Source organism: Phycodurus eques, chromosome 21 (assembly GCF_024500275.1).
Source record: "Phycodurus eques isolate BA_2022a chromosome 21, UOR_Pequ_1.1, whole genome shotgun sequence".
Lineage (NCBI taxonomy): Eukaryota > Metazoa > Chordata > Actinopteri > Syngnathiformes > Syngnathidae > Phycodurus > Phycodurus eques.
The window spans coordinates 7,006,989-7,023,163 of NC_084545.1; the positions used below are offsets into that span (position 1 = coordinate 7,006,989).

General features: G+C 42.4%; 1 protein-coding gene and 1 long non-coding RNA gene across 2 annotated transcripts in view; one reads left to right on the plus strand and one right to left on the minus strand.

The window, feature by feature from the left end:
* The window catches only part of map3k22 (mitogen-activated protein kinase kinase kinase 22), a 47,133-nt gene that overhangs the window by 4,713 nt on the left and 26,245 nt on the right, over positions 1–16,175 (minus strand). The window contains exons 6-16 of the mRNA XM_061666152.1: positions 14,826–14,925; positions 13,924–14,040; positions 13,541–13,655; positions 12,304–12,437; positions 11,118–11,191; positions 10,032–10,093; positions 5,891–5,962; positions 5,142–5,312; positions 3,970–4,118; positions 2,941–3,072; positions 1,409–1,538 (exon numbers count right to left, since the gene is read on the minus strand). Of these exons, the coding sequence (XP_061522136.1) occupies positions 1,409–1,538; positions 2,941–3,072; positions 3,970–4,118; positions 5,142–5,312; positions 5,891–5,962; positions 10,032–10,093; positions 11,118–11,191; positions 12,304–12,437; positions 13,541–13,655; positions 13,924–14,040; positions 14,826–14,925 (1,256 nt within the window). The remainder of the gene's footprint in view (positions 1–1,408; positions 1,539–2,940; positions 3,073–3,969; positions 4,119–5,141; positions 5,313–5,890; positions 5,963–10,031; positions 10,094–11,117; positions 11,192–12,303; positions 12,438–13,540; positions 13,656–13,923; positions 14,041–14,825; positions 14,926–16,175) is intronic.
* Positions 10,899–11,579, plus strand: LOC133396368 (uncharacterized). Its single transcript, XR_009767364.1, has 2 exons — positions 10,899–11,256; positions 11,380–11,579. It is a non-coding gene; the product is annotated as an uncharacterized LOC133396368 (long non-coding RNA).

Here is a 16,175-nt window from a genome sequence, read left to right on the forward strand (position 1 = left end):
GTAAGAATACATTTCTAAAGTTATATTTAAGTTGCAAAATTCCGAGAAAAAAGTCAAAGTTACAAGAAAAAAAGTTTCAATAATAAAGTCGTGAAGTTACGAGAAACAAATTACAAAAATAACTTTCTAAGAATAAAATTGAAACATTATAAGAATAAGATGGCAAAGTTGTGGCAATACTGTTCTAAAACTAAGATAATAAAGTTAAATGGTTACAAGAACGCGGCACGGTGACCGACTAGTTAGTCCTCAGAACTAGTTAGTCCGGGTCCTCAGAACTGCCTCACAGTTCTGAGGACCCGCGTTCAATCCCCGGCCCCGCCTGTGTGGAGTTTCCATGTTCTCCCCGTCCTTGCGTGGGTTTTCTCCGGGCACTCCGGTTTCCTCCCACATCCCAAAAACATGCATGTTAGGTTAATTGACAACTCTAAATTGCCCGTAGGTGTGAATGTGAGTGCGAATGGTTGTTTGTTTGTATGTGCCCTGCGATTGGCTGGCAACCAGTTCAGGGTGTACCCCGCCTCCTGCCCGATGATAGCTGGGATAGGCTCCAGCACGACCACGACCCGAGTGAGGAGAAGTGGCTCAGAAAATGGATGGATGGATGGTTACAAGAACGAAGTTGTAAAGTTAGGATAATAAGGTGATAAAGTTACAACAATTAAGTTGTACTTAGTGTGGTAAAATTACATGAATAAAGTTGGAAAGTTGTGAGAATAAAGTTGTAATGTTGCGAGAATAAAGCCGTGAAGTTATGAAAAGGAAGTCACAGATACAAGAAAAAAGTCATAGTTACATGAATGAAGTGTAAAATTACAGGAATAAACCTGTAAAGGTCTGAGAATCAGTCGAAAAGTAATGAAAAGGAAGTCAGTCAAAAAAAAAAAAGAATATAGTCGTAAAGATGAGAAAAAAGTTATCTTGCAGGAATAAAGTCATGAAGTTACAAAAATAAATTTGCCATGGTACAAAGAATAAAGTGCATAGTTATGAGAATAAGATTGAGGAAAAAGCTCTAAACTTACAAAAATAAAGTCATACAAGAATAAAGTTGCTACATTACAAAAATAAAGTAAACTTGAAAAATTTGAAGCCAATCAATCAATCTTGTCCCCTGCCAGAAAAGTAAAGTGTACGTGCTTAGAACAAGTATTGTGTTGCATTTCTAAGTGGAAAAATCCCAGCCACACATACGCTCAAACGGGCCACCCGCTATCTTCTTTTTCCAGGCCAGACGCAACATTTCAAGTCAAATGACTCAAAGCGCTTCGAAACCGCTAAACCAAAAAATTTCACATCCGGCGTGGGACTTTTTTTTTTTTTTTTTTTTTTTTTTTTAAACACGGACGAGCTCCGGAAGCCAATTTACAAGCGGAAAATGTGGGAAAATGTGTTTCTTTCTTTTTACCTTTGATGTCTCTGTGGACGATCATGTTGCTGTGCAGGTAGGAGACGCCCTGCAGGATCTGGCGGCTGTATCGCCTCGTCACCTTCTCCGTCAAAGCCCCGTAGGCCTTCAGCTGGTCCTTGATCGAACCCTGAGCACATCCAAAGACCGGAATCAGAATCATAATCATCTTTATTTGCCAAGTATGAGGAAGAGAAATGCATGAGCCCAGGAGTGTTATTAGAAGATGATCTTTGAATGTGTGCTTGGAAAGTTCTAACGGAAATAGATTTACACTGTTTGGTATGAGAGGAGCCTCTCAAAAGTTATAAGATGTGAATGAATAGGTACGTGGGTAAGTTACTTAAAGTAACTGCAGATGGGAGGGGGAGGTGTCGAAAAAAAAAGGCTCTTAATGGCCTAAACCAAGGAGGGTATTTCTTTCATTTGTATGTGGATTTTAAAAAGGAGTGTTTAGCACTGAGTCGTAATATAATGAAGTTGAAGTCGTAATAATGATGGAATAAAATCGGATTATTATGACGTTAATGTCAGTGAGAAAATATAAAGTCGTAAAGTTACGAGAAAAACTTAATATTACGATAAAGCTGATAAGGGAATAAAGCTATAATAGTACGAAAAAAAAGTTGTGATAAAGCTGAAATATTACAAAGATAAAGTCTCTAAGTTACAAAAAGATGTAAAGTTACAAGAATCAAGATTTTAAATTATTATTATATTATTATCATGAGAAGTCATAATACTACAGAAATAAAGTTGTAAAGGGATTAAAGTTTGATATTAAAACTTCATTCTTGTAATATTATAAGACTATACATGTACTAATTTAATAATTTTACAGCTTTGTGACCGTAATATTATGGCTTTATTGTTTTAACTTTACAACTTTTACATCTTTTTACAATTTATTTTCCTTTTAGTCCTCAAAATCCACTGAAAAATGAAGGAAATAAACAATAGTCAATCCTTCTTGGTGGAAGTAACCATGACATAAAAAACAAAATGTGCATTATTTAATGCACCCGCCGAGCACTTTTCATGTCTTCGGTCCATTTATTTTTCATAGCACTTGTCCTGGAGCCTATCTCTGCTGACTTTAGGGTAGACCATGGACTGGTCACCAGTCAATCCTGAGCCGAGATTCAAACCCAGAACCTCAAAACTGTGAGGCAGATGTTTTAACCACTAGTTTACAGTGCTGCCCCTTTTGACATCTTAGCTGTTAAAATATCGCACATAAAGGAGTGGTGGGGGTGTTATCGCCTTGTCTGGCAGCACACTGCAGTGTAAATGTCGAGACGGGTGATAAAAATGGTGCTGCGGGAAACATTAAAAACAGGCAGAAGGATAGTATTCCTCTTTCTTTGGGAAAAATAATCCCATAAAGCGAGTCATTGGGCTGACTTAAAGTACGTTTGAGGAAGGCCGTTGACATTTCCGCCAGCGTCTCGGGCAGATGTCGACGTAAATGACATTTTACCTCTGGAATTACGACGTCTTTTTTTAGTTTTATTTTTTTATTATCTACGCACCCCGGGCATGAACTCCACAAAGATAGTGAGCTTCCTCTGCTCCATGTCCCGCAGGCAGCCGTAGTACTGCACGATCCTCTCGTGACGCAGGTTCTTCAGCAGCTGGATCTCACACTCCAGAGCGTTCACTTCCTACACACACAAAAATTTATACACGGTTGAGTGAGGGTGATATGTTTCCATACCCCTAAACTGCAGTATAGTAACATAGAATATGTTCCTGTGACTATTATTGCATGCTCATTCTGTATGTGTTGCTGCTCCGCGTATAATAAAATAGCAGTTGCTTGAAGGTTTAGATTTACTTTGACATCTATGCTAATCTCGGTTAGCCCGTCTATGGAATTTCATATTATATGTTAGCATTCCGCTAGTAGACTTGTTCGAAGAAATGAAATGGTTTAGTTTAAATGTTTAAATAGAGTGGTGGAAAGATTTTCATCTAATGCTTGTGGGTCTGAAATGTATCCCCTGCGATAAACGGGGGTTCAGTGTACTGTAAAACCCCAAAAAACGATAGCAGACAAGAAGTTATGTGCAACAACAACAACATAAAAAACATTTGCAATGTAGCGGGGTGAGCGCTAGTTGGATCGCAATATAGTGTGGGAAAACTGACAAAGAAAACCTCTTTGGAAAGAGTGCTGGCTGGTCAAAAGAGCATAAATATTGGCTGTTTATTTACTTAACTTTAGATGGGGCAGGCATCTGTTTTTGTTCTTGTTTTTTTCATGCACACATCTTTGGAATTATACAAATGACCGACCGGTATTACAATTGAATGTCACCAAGAGATCTCACAGTTGCCACATCAGAGCCGAGAGTCAAGTGACAATACAACATAGTTCATTGACACCAATGAAGTACTTTCCAATTAGACAATGCTTTGGCACCATCTTGGCATCTTCAGAAAGAGCACAAAAAAGGTGAAATAGTGAACCGTGAATATATCTGTTTCAACAAATGTCTCTTACCAATAGGTGCTGGCAACATGTCTCGTTAATGAGTTCATGTCTTTCCTCCACTCACCTTGCTGGTGTCCTGACAGTCGGGGTCGAAGGGCACTTGCTTGGCAGCCAGCTCACGGCCCGTGTCAGCATCGTAGCACAAGTAGACCTCGCCAAACGCACCACGCCCCAGCAGCTTCCCCTGCCGCCAGTTGACCGGCGCCCGCGGGGCTGCGGAGAGAACGATGACAATACATTGGTCATGAATACGAGGTAGCTACTCCAGCAGCCAGCCGCTTGCTAGTCGCTGCAGTAGCTAACCATCCCCTAACTAATCGTTGCTGGTGCTATGTGTCAAATACACATTAACTAGCTAGCTAGTCACTACATGACTAGCCACGAGGGAAGCAGTTGCTCCAGAAGCTCGTCACTCCACGAGGAAGCTGCTAGCTAGGTAGCCATTAGCTAGCTAGCTGCAGAGTAGTCAACACCACAGATATGAAGATAAGACTAGATATGGCATAGCGCTATAGCAGCCCGGCTAACCAACAGGCCCAAAGACAATTCATGAACATTGAAATTAAGACGTAACTTAATAATTTCTCAACCAGTGGTCATAAGGTTGACTTTTATGCCAATGCCAAAGCGTGTGCGATCAAGACAGGACATAAAAAAGTCCCAAAAATATTTTTACCAATGAAAGGTTATTCTATTCTTTCTAACCAGTTCTTTTGTTGTAATTGTACGCCTTTGTACACAACCGCATGAAGCAAAATGTGCCAGCATCCTTGTTCTTTTTTTTTTTTGCCGTTCCCATACATGGAATGCGCTGACAAGTTTGCCCTTACTATCTTAGTGTCACCGTAGGCATGCATCTAAAAAAAAGGTGTGTCGCATCTACCTATGTTGCTATCTATTGTCGTCACAGCAAAGCAGAAAATCAGTAGCAAATAGGATGCTAGCTAGTCGCTCCAGTAGCTTGCTGCTCACTATGTAGTCCTTCCAGTAGCTTGCTGCTCGCTATGTAGTCCTTCCAGAACCTTGCACTGTTTGCTAGATAGTGGCTCTATTAGTTAGTCGCTGATTGTGACGTATAAACTACTCAGCAACTAGCTAGCTAGTAATTCCAGTAGCTAGTCAACTAGTCACTGCAGTAGCTAGATAAAACATTCTCAGATTATAGTTTCCTGTTAAGATACAAAAACTATACATTATTGGTAAATGCATGTTTCTTTAATAGGAGAGCAAACTCACACTTGGCCGTGCCACGCTGACAGCTTTTGTCTGCGTTGCGTCCCAGCGTTCTTAGCTCTCCATATTGGAGGCCGCCACTACCGTCACCATTGTAGCTGCGCGTGCGGCTGGAGGGAACCAAATGGAACAGGTTTTCCTGCGGCATGAAGCTGCGCGGAAGTGTCCTGCGACCTGCGAGAAAAGAAGTATTGGACATATGAACTTTTTTTTTTTTCCACATGTGGGGATACCGCCGTGCACGTGTTTGCTTTACAGGTGCGTCTCGGCCAAGCTTGGCTTTCCCTCTAAAGGGAAGCCAGGACGGCTGTGTTTTTTAAACATGTTCATGTTCAACAGAAGGAAATGTAAATCATTGCATGGCTGAGAGGCCCTTTTTAAGATGCTCTTTAAACCCGGGATTCTCTGCTTTTTTCCCTGTGTTAAAGACTGCATGCTCTTTCACACAGAGTTTGAGCAAAAATTGCAGCATCAGAGCTGGAAGATTTGGCTTTTTTGCTGCCTTTTCCTTTTACTCAGGACCCAGCAAAGGTCAGATTTTGCCCCCAACTGTGTGGACTTTCACACAGAGAGACAAGAATAGCCCTTTTCACAGTGTAGTTACGACTAAAAAACAGGATATTCTGTTCCTCTGCTGTGTTTTTTATTTGCAAGATCTCTAGTGTGAACGAGCCTTTACACTCGTCCCGATTTAGATTACTCCTAAAGGACGGAAAGAGAGGCTAATTTTAGATATTTGTCGTTATACTTACGATCGCCATAGTCTTTGGTCCGATTGGGCAATTGGAACTGGCGAGGAAAAGTTCCGCCTTTCCCGTGGCGACCTAAAGGAGGAGACAAAAGCTGGTCTTAATTGAGTTTAAAATGGAGGTGACAGAAACAGGAACAGAAATGGCCGCCGGTGTGTTGCGAATGGAGTGACAAGGTAGCTAGCAGCTAGCTAGTAGCGACTCCCTACTGGAGCAACTAGCTACTGGATGTGCTTGGTAGTTAGCTACGGGGACTACAATCAACTGGAGTGAGAAGGTAGCTAGGGGCTTGTAACTCAAGTGACAATCTATTGGAGCAAGTAGGTAGCTAGCTGTTACCAACGAGAGCAACAACCCACTAGCTAGTGGCTAGCTACCGAAGCAAATAGATACTGGGGTCTCTAGCTACTGCAGCAACGATCTAGTTGGCAGCTGACTAGTAGAAAGACAATCTATTGCCAAGAGATGGCTAGCTACTGGAGAGACTGATTAGCTAGCAGCTATCTACTGAATCTAGTACTTAGCTAGCAGCTAGCCACTGGAGCAAATAGCTACTAGTGCCACTAATCACTGGAGCAACTAATTACTGGAACAGATATCTACAGGAGCGAATTACTAGCTAGCGGCTAGATTCTGGACTGACAATCAACTGGAGCGACTGCATAGCTAACGGCTAGCCACTGGAGGTAATAACTAGCAAGCCACTAGCTACCTAGTTGCTCTAGCAGATTGTCACATGACTAGCTAGCAGCAATCCAGGTAGCTAGTTGCTCCAGTAGCTTGTGGCTTCAGTAGCTATTTTCTCAAGTAGCTAGACTAAGACACCTATTCATTTGAGATAGTCTAGCCCAGGGGTGGGCCACATCCGGCCCGTTGATCATTTAAATCCGGCCCGCCTAAGATTGGTACAGAAGCGCCCTAAACATAAAAAAAAATCATGACTACATTCATTTGACCTTTTCCTGTAATGCCGAGTGGTTCCACCAGGTTGTGCTGTAATGCCCAGTGGTTCCACCAGGTAGTGCAGTAGGTACATTGATACATTGACTTGACTTTGGCTGTTCTGTTTTTACTCTGCTAATGCTCTGAACCCTTCTCAACCATGAGTGGGGGAAAAGAAAAGACAATTCAACAGTGAGTGCTGAGTGTTGAATATAGAATGTACTAATAAATACTTTTTCACTGAAGTCCGGTCAAAGGCTGTATGTCTAATTTGTTAAGAAACCATTGCGGTATTAAAGGACTATAACATCAGCCGTCACCTTTCTACCAAGCATGCTGATTATGCTAACAGCCAATCAACGCAGGAACTGATGACTACGAGTCAGCGGTTAAAATCAAGCTTGGAGGCTCAGCAAAACACCTTTATCTGACAAACTGCCATCCAAGATTCAGTCACACAAGACCCTGAAACAGCGCCACGGGAGCTACAGATGGAACTGATTGATCTCCAATGTGATACTGTCTTAAAAAGGTTCAACTCTCAAACTGGATGAGTTCTATGCTTCATTAAGCGCAGACAGATTTCCAAAAATCCAGATGGCGGCACAGAGGATACTGGTGGTGTTTGGCTCTACACGTGTGTGAACAGACTTTTAGTGTGATGAACACCAACAAAACATCCTACAGCTGAGTGATGAACACCTCAGATGTGTTCTGAGAATTGCCACAACAAAACTAACACCAGACTTGGATGCACTGGCAAAAAAAAAGAGGTGATCAACAAAACAACACTGTTCCCATTAAAAGTAAATCTAAGTATTAACACTACAATGCCTTTTTAAAAAATATATATATATATATATATATATATATATATATGTATTTTCAGACCATAGGGTGCACCGTATTAAAAGGCGCAGTCTCAGTTATGGGGTCTATTTCTGTATTTAACACATACATCAGGCACACCGTATTATTGGGCGCAGGCATGGTAGCTAGCTTAAAACATACTGTAGCATGCATGCACGCTAAAACAATGTTTTTTAAAAAGACAACAGTAGGAAAACTGAGTTCAGTTGTACTTTATTGAACTATTTAACAATGTACTCACGTTATTCTTTTATCAATCCTCATCCACAAATCCATCAAAGTCCTAATGTTCTGTATCCGAAATGAATAGCTGGGCAAGTTCTCAATCAAACACGCCAGGTTCGAGTCAGTCTCGTTGACGTGGGAAAACTCGAACAACAGTGCAAGCAGACACGTTAGCCCAGCATCCACAATCCATTCACAAATGGTGGCGTAACTCGCCCGGCGCTGCCTCCTAGTCTTAGTAAAGCTGTGTTCGCCATCTGTCATCCATCGCTTCCACGCCGCTCGCAACTTCACTTTGAACGCCCTGTTTACACGGATGTCCAACGGTTCGTCAAGCCTCCCGGAATGATGGCAAGCCCCGAGTTATTCTTTGCTCATTAATCCATTGCTCAAGTTGGTCTTCCAACTCGGGCCACCTCGCCTTGTTTCCGCGTTTTGTTTTTCTTTTTTTCCCGCGAAAACTCAGCTTCGTCTTCTTGACTTGGGGAAGGTCGTTTTCCTGCTTCCTCCACTTGCGAACCATGGATTCGTTGATCTTGAATTCTCTTGCGGCTGCTCGGGGGTCTTTAGCCAAACCGATGTTGTTTTGCACAATGCACACCCCGGAAATGCCCCCAGTCAGTAAAGTGGTAAAAAAACAAAAAAACACCCCGACGATATATCCCTACTGGGGGCGTGACTATAGCGTCCTTCCCCTGCCCTCAGCCACGTCCGCTTTTCCTGTGTAAGCAGTGTGTTGGCAGGAAATGCTTAAAAAATAGATACATTTTAAAAAATTCTCGCGGAGCGCTCATCACACAACATTTATAGATGTTGGAACTTGGTGCACAAATAAGGCGCGCCGCATTATAAGGCGCCCTGTCCATTTTGGAGAAAATTTAAGACTTTTAAGTGCGCTTTATGGTCGTGAAAATACGATAAGCATCTGGTCCTTGCTTGACCCACCTGTCAAATTTTAAAAGTCAATGTGGCCCCTGAGCCAAAATGTTTGCCCACCCCTGGCCTAGCCTCGAGCCAGTTGGTCACTCTCGTAGATAGCCACTAGCTATCTATCACTCCAGTAGAATGTTGTTCCAGTAGCTAGCCACTAGCCGCCTAGTTGCTCAAGTAGCTTGTCGCCCCAGAAGCTAGTAACTAGCTAGCTAGTCATCAAGTTTGTAACCCCAGCAGCTAGCTAGTCATGCAATGTGCAAGCTAGCGGCTAGCTACGAGACCAACATAGGCTAGTGCGTTGTGTTTCTAGAATTCCGGCATCAAGAAAAGAGACAGGGATGGAGTTCCCACGGAGGAAAATGAGGTCATGGATTGCTAGCTTAGCCTTTAGCACCCAGCCCAAAGGAACAGTAACCCAAGGCAGGTGGAGGACGAGTGCTGACGTAAACACGAGAAGCAGAAGAGCGCCGAGCCACAAGCAATTGAAAGCAGCTGTCAGATGATGCGGCTTGTCCCCTCCGCCCCCCCTCGTGTTTGTGGCCGTCTCCCGTGGCGACGCAGAGTTATTTTTTGTGTTTGGCGGCGCAATGGAGAGGAAAAATTGACTCACGGGGAATGATAAACAAACACTGCAGTGCTCAACAGGCATAGATTTACATTAGGCAAGTGTGTGTGTGTGTGTGTATGTATGTATGTGTGCGTGTGCAAGCATGTGCCAAAGAGAGCCGCCTCGTTGGAACATTCATAGCAATCCTGCATCTCCTTGGTTTACAGGAGAAAAGGACACCCACCATTTTTTTTTACGTTCCTGTAAAGTAGTGCAAGGCTAACAAAATAGAGTAAACACGAAGAGCAGAAAACACAGAGTAATTGATGCGCCATTGCCATTTTACACATCTAAAAAAAAATAAATGTATATATTTTCTACTTTTACTTTATTTGTAAATACTAATTTATTTATCTATTCCTTTGAATTTCCTATGAATTCGCATCGTGCCACCATTCAATGAAAAACTTTTCTTTTATGCTTGCATGCTAAATTTTCACTTTATTGTTATTAATCTTGTAAATACTATTCTAGTTAATTCCCATAGAGAGTTCCACAGAATTTAAGTCTCCCTCTCTGTGTTTGTGCCGTGCGTGAGCACAAGATGCCGTTTTATCGCAAACTCACCTTTGTATTCATAGCTGAGGTTCAGGTAATTATTGTCGCGGTTGTTCTGCGAGAAAGGCGGGCTGCAATGACAAGAACAGACGGAGAAAGAAAAATCATTTGCTATTCCTCTCGCATTTTCCCCCTCCAACTGCCCTTATCTTCAAACGCAGTCTGTCTCCAGCTGCTGCTGAGTCGAAGAGAGTTCTTCAAAAAAATTACTTTTTTGTGTTGGTGCTACAAAGCTTTGAGTCTTAACTGATATCAAACAACAACGTTCTCAATTAGACTTGATAAGCAGGCGGAGTATAAGCTTGTGATGAATGTGGAAAAAACTCATTAAAATATAAAAAATATAATAGAATCAGGTTACAATCGTTTCAAGGTCGATTTCAAACACTTTGGGCTCAATTTTCTATAATTTCCTCCTGTACCAGGATATTGAAGACTGCTCCAAAAGTACCCAAGAGGGTTTGTTTTGACTTTTGAGGAGGGTTTTGTTCGGATGTTCAAGGGGATGCATGGCTTAAAAAGTTCATCAAAGACTGGTCTTAAACAATCCATAAGGTTTTGTTTCGACTTGAGAAAGCATGTGCAGGATTTTGCTTGTGCGCCAACCCTGTGTAATATTTTACCACTAAATCTGGCAGGTCCCTCCCCGGCCCCTCCCCTGGCTGACCCGTCAGAGAAGCGTGACGTCTCTGCTGACCGCTGGGCGTCGCGGGGGCCACGAGACCCTGGATAAGGGGGCACGCATGCCCGCTTGCAGGGAAAAGTTCCAATGCGCCGGTTTCCTGCCATTGTTCACACGGGCTGGAGCGCAGATAAGCCTCGTGCAGGTAGAAGCCGTTTCCGCCCGCCGCTTGCTCGCTCTCCAAGCCTCCCTTTTCTCTTTTCCCTTTTCCCTTTTCACTCCCCTCGTTGGTGCCCCACTCTCGTGTCCTGTCTCTCTCTCTCCTCTAATGATAATGGCAGTGGAATCCGGGCGCCGAGATAAAAAGAGTCATGTCGCCATGGCAACAGCAAAAATGACCCAATTCCACTCGCTCTGCACTGACCTTTTAACACATCTTATGAGCCGAAAGTATCACGAAGGCGACCACTCACCTGTCCAGAGCTTGGTCGATGGATTGACAGCTGCTTGACAGCGAATTGCCTGCACTCCCAAAGGGATCCAACATCTAAAATGTGACAACAAGAATTGAGTACCAGTCCTGATGGTCAACCTCCAGACAGTTTTTTGAGGGTAAGTACAGGGAGAAAGGGGCTGTGTCTACCGTGTCATGATTTTGAAGCGGGTCTATGGGTTAAAATGTTTGGGAAAGCCTGCTCTAAAAGTATCCAAATGGCTTTGTTTTGGCTTTCTTAGAGGCTGTGTGGGAGAGAAGGGGTGCAACAACTCTATCGGGATGTTGAAGAGGATGTACAGTGTAAAGAAGAGTTTGGGGAAAACTGCTGTAGAAGAATCCAAAAGGCATTTAAGGGTGTGCGCGGGAGAGGGGTGCACCAACTCTATTGGGATGTTGACGGGAAGTGAGGCTTAAAAGGTTTGGTCAAGATTTTTGTAAAGGTATCCAAAAAGGTAGCCGTTCTAATAGGCTCTAGAGTAGACCACTCTCTATTCTGGCTCCAGTACTCTGGAATGCCCAACTAGCAGAAATTAGCGGGGTTACCTCTGTAGAAATGTTTAAATCTCGATTTGGGATTTATTTCTACTCTCTTGCATTTGATTAAACCACACCTAGTAAACAACTGGTCTGTCGCCCTGCCTAACCCCCTGACATCTGGATTTTGGCCTGTTTTACTGTTGCTGCTCCCCCCACTTTTGTGATTAAGGGCTATATACTATAAATAAACTTTACCTAACATGACGATTGTTATGACCTTTTATGTGGGAGGCACATGGAGAGGGGTTGCACAAACACTGCCCCCATGTTAAAGGGAGTGCTCAACAGGCTTTGTTTCATTTTTTGGGATGTGGTGAGGGTGTGTGCAGGGGTAAGGGTTGTGCCAACTTTGACGGGATATAGAAGTTGGTGTGTTGCTTAAAAAGTTTTTGAAAGCTGACTAGAAAAGTATCCAAAAGCCTCTGAAAAAAAAATATTTTCAACCCTGTCGCTATGTTGAGGTTTTATGGTAGCTAGATCTAAAAGTATCTAAAGGGCTTTGCTTTGACTATTTTTTTTCGGTCAAATGCATACCCTCTGTTGACCATGTGGCTCCTTTGTCACCCAAATTGTAACTTCTTAATGTGAGGGTTTCTATATTTTTGAACCAGTGGGTGTGCGCTTACATTGGGGTCCTGCATCTCAGGGATGAACTCCCCCTCGCTGTGGATGCTGGTATAGGAGCCCTGGCGGGCGATCTGCTGCTGCTCCTCAGGGACGCTCCCGGGGGGAGGCGACGTCCGACCTGTGTGGAGGGAACCTAGGTGGAAGCCAACACAAAGTTACAGGATGTCAAAATAAATCTGTTGACAGATTTGGCAACTCGAACACATACAATTTGATCACCTAATGCCTACAAAAAGTGGAGTAAGGAATGTTGACTCAATAAATTGATTTAATGGAATGGCATTTTTGAGGGGGTCTGAGGGGCAAGTGGTATACTAAAAGTATCAAAAATACTTTTTTTTTTTTTTCCTGGAGTGTGTGCAGGGGAGAGGGGTTACGCCGACTCTGTTGCAATGACGGGATATTGAAGGGTGTGAAGAGCTTAAAATGTTGAGGCAATTGGGCACACCAACTCTGATGTATTCGATTATAACACCTTATACCTAAAACAAAGGGAGTAATAAATGCTGACTGAGGGAATGGAATTAATGAAATTACATTTTTGAGTCGGTGTGCGGGGGGAGAAGGGGTGTGCCAAAACTGTAGGTATTTAGAAGAGGGTGCCGGGCTTCAAAGTATCCCAAAAGGCTCTGTTTTCACAATTTTTATGGAGTATGTCTATCACCTTATACAGTCCCTGAAAAAAAAGAGAGCAATAAATGCCAACTGAGTAAATGGAATTCATGGTATGGAATTTTTAATGTAGTCTGTGAGGTAGAGGGTGTGCAAAAATAGGATTAATTAATCCTGATAAATGCAATTCCTAGATTGAAATTCTTGAGGGTTTAAGTGGGGGAGCGCTGGTGCACTTACATAGTCGGATGTAAAAGGGGGTGTGAAGTTTAACTTGGTTGGATAAGACAACTCTAAAAATACCGAAAAGGCTTTGTTTTGGTGTGTGGGGGAGAGGGGGTGCGCCAACTCTGTTTGGATGTAGAAGTGGGTGCGAGGTTTAAAATGTTTCCACCAACTCACGCAAACAATTTTATCCCTTTATTTGTAAAAACTAGGAGTAAAAGTGAATGGAATGGAGATTTTTAAGGGGCTTGAGGTGCACCAATTCTGTCAGGACGGAAGTTGCAAATAGTCATAAACATGATAAAATTTCTGTCAATGTAGAGTTTGTTTCACAATTGTAGATCTCAACACATCAAAATGGATGGAGCGCACCCCTGCCAAAAAACGAACATTAATCACCTGTGGAGTGTTTGCGCACCCTCTCCGAGCCTTTCAGCAGCGAGCCTTTCAGATCGCCGAGCGACCGCGATGACCTCATCTCACTCTGCTTGTCCCTGCTGTTCACCTGAGGGTACTGCAGGGAAAAAATTAAATGGAGTGGGGGGTACAGAAGGAGTGGGACAGGAAGTAAGGAAATGTCACCCACACGTCATGACATGGAAGCAGGAAGTGCGCTTCCTCTAAGTGACTCACTTCAGCTAACAGTGTTATTCATGTTGTTGACTCTAAATGCATATCACCTTTAAAACGAGGGTGACTTCCTTCTTGTGTTACAATATATAGAATAAATCATGTAATCTCATGGGGTGTGTGTGTGTGGGGGGGCTGGGGGGGGGTCTCACATGGTTGTTTTTGGGGGTCTTCAGCAGTATTCTGAGCAGACCGTTGGTCACTGTGCTGGAGCTGAGAGAAAACACAGCCTGGTCCAGCTCCTCCTGGCTCTTGAGCGGCAGCAGCATCTTGATAAAGAACAAGAAAACAACACGCAGTGTGACCTTTTCTGTTATGACTCCATTGTTCCATTATGAGGGCATGTGAACGCATCAGTGGGACAGAGAGGTAGAAAGGGCTACCTACCTATGTAAAAAAGGAATGATTGACTTATGACCCTCTTAGCAACAGGAGGTCATAACATCAAAATGTACGGTGCTTTATGGATTTATTTGAGGTCGTACATAAATTTTTTTAGCCTTTGATCTCAAAATGTATTCATAAAATAATAATAATTCGGTCTGAAATAGGGAGCAGTCCATTTCATCTACCCTAATTTAATCCTTGAGACGGAAAGGGCTACCTAATATGTAAAAAAAACAAAAAAAACAAAAAAAACTAATTGCTTTATGACCCTCAGATCTTTAGACAGCAGGAGGACTTAGCTCAAGAGATAAAAAGGGCTACCTATATATGATTTAAAAAAATAAATAAAAAAATAAAAAAAACAATGATTGCTTTATGACCCTCAGATCTTTAGACAGCAGGAGTACATAAAATCCTGATAAACCTTATTTTATAGTTTTACTTGAAGGGTGTCATACATCATTGTAGTCTTTAATCTTATTTTGGATAGCTTGTTTCATATTTTTTTTATTGGGGGGGCTGGGGGGTGTCATCAATCTACTATAACTGAGCTCTATCAAGGCAATGTTTCTTATTTTATTTGATATCAAACAAAAAGTCGCTTATTGACATATTACCTCCAAATTTTTACATTTCCGCAATAACACCCAAACAAATCTCAAAGCACCTCTTTCTCCATGAAGAACATGTCCATCTGCTGGCCAAAGGCCTCGGTCACTTTCTGGAGCAGCTCCTTGAACTTCAGCGGCCTCTGGAATGGAATGATCCTAGGAGGGATGAGAAGTGCCAATATACTGTATATTATATACTGATCGGAATAAATGGGAACAAATATCAGGATTTTTTTTCCCCCCAATATGCGGCCTGGACATTGCAGCAATAGAGGGTTAAACACAAGTACCATAAACCTTATCCTCAGTAAATTTGTTTATAAATTAGGGATGACCATTATAATAGATTGATTAATTAAATCAATCAACTGTGTGGAATTGATTCTTTTGAGGGGCTGTTTTTTTTTTTTTTTTATCAGCATTTGTGATTTGGTGGAAAACTGCATATACAGTATGTCTTGTGTCCTTTGTATGACATTGCAGGGTGCGCTGCCATTTTGAATTAACTTTACAACGACCTTTTCATTTTCTCAATTTGCGCAACTATTTTTGAACATGATGAAATACTGCAGCGGAACCCTGGCTCCACGTCTGCAATTCTGTAGCTATTTAAAACGTACTGCAGCAGGTTGGGAAAGTAGGAAGTGGTGGTTGTGGGAGACTACTGTCCTTGCCACTAATTGATATGCGATTGATGCTAACTGATGCTATGCTGCCAGTAGCAATCTATGTATCCAGAGGGCTTTGTTTTCACTTTTTTCCAAAGGTTTAGACAGAAGAAAGTGGGTGTGCCCACCCTGTCGCATTAGCGTTAAAAAGTTTGAAAAAGACTGCTCTAAAAGAATCCAAAGGGCTATTATATTAAAATTGTTTTTAGGGTTTAGGTGGTGTAGAGGTAGTGCGCCAACGCTGTCGTGATGTTGAGGAGAGTGCGTAGGCTTTAAAAATTGGGATGCTTTAAAAGTATCCAAAAGACTTTTTTTTTTTTTTTTTTTTACTTTTTGGGGGAGTTTAGGCAGGGGAGCGAGGGTGTGCTAACCCCCTTTTCCAAGTCTTTTCCAAGCGTTTTCAGCTATACACCCCATTCAACATCACAACAGTTGAGTTGGTACACCCCAAACATACCCTTAAAAAATGTCAAAACAAAGCCTTTTGGAAACTTTTAGAGCAGTCTTTACCACGTTTAAAGGAACCTGACAGCGCTGGTGCATCCCCACTCCCCCGAAAAAGAAGCCAAAACAAAGCATTTTGAATAGTATCTTAAAAAGTTTGAGAAAGTCTGCTTTTTAAGTATTCAAAATGCTTTGTTTTGACGTCTTGTCGGAATGTTGAAGGGGGGGGGGGGGTGCTAAGTGATGATATGCTGCCAGTAGCAATTACAAACCATAGAGCAGCCGTCTTTAATG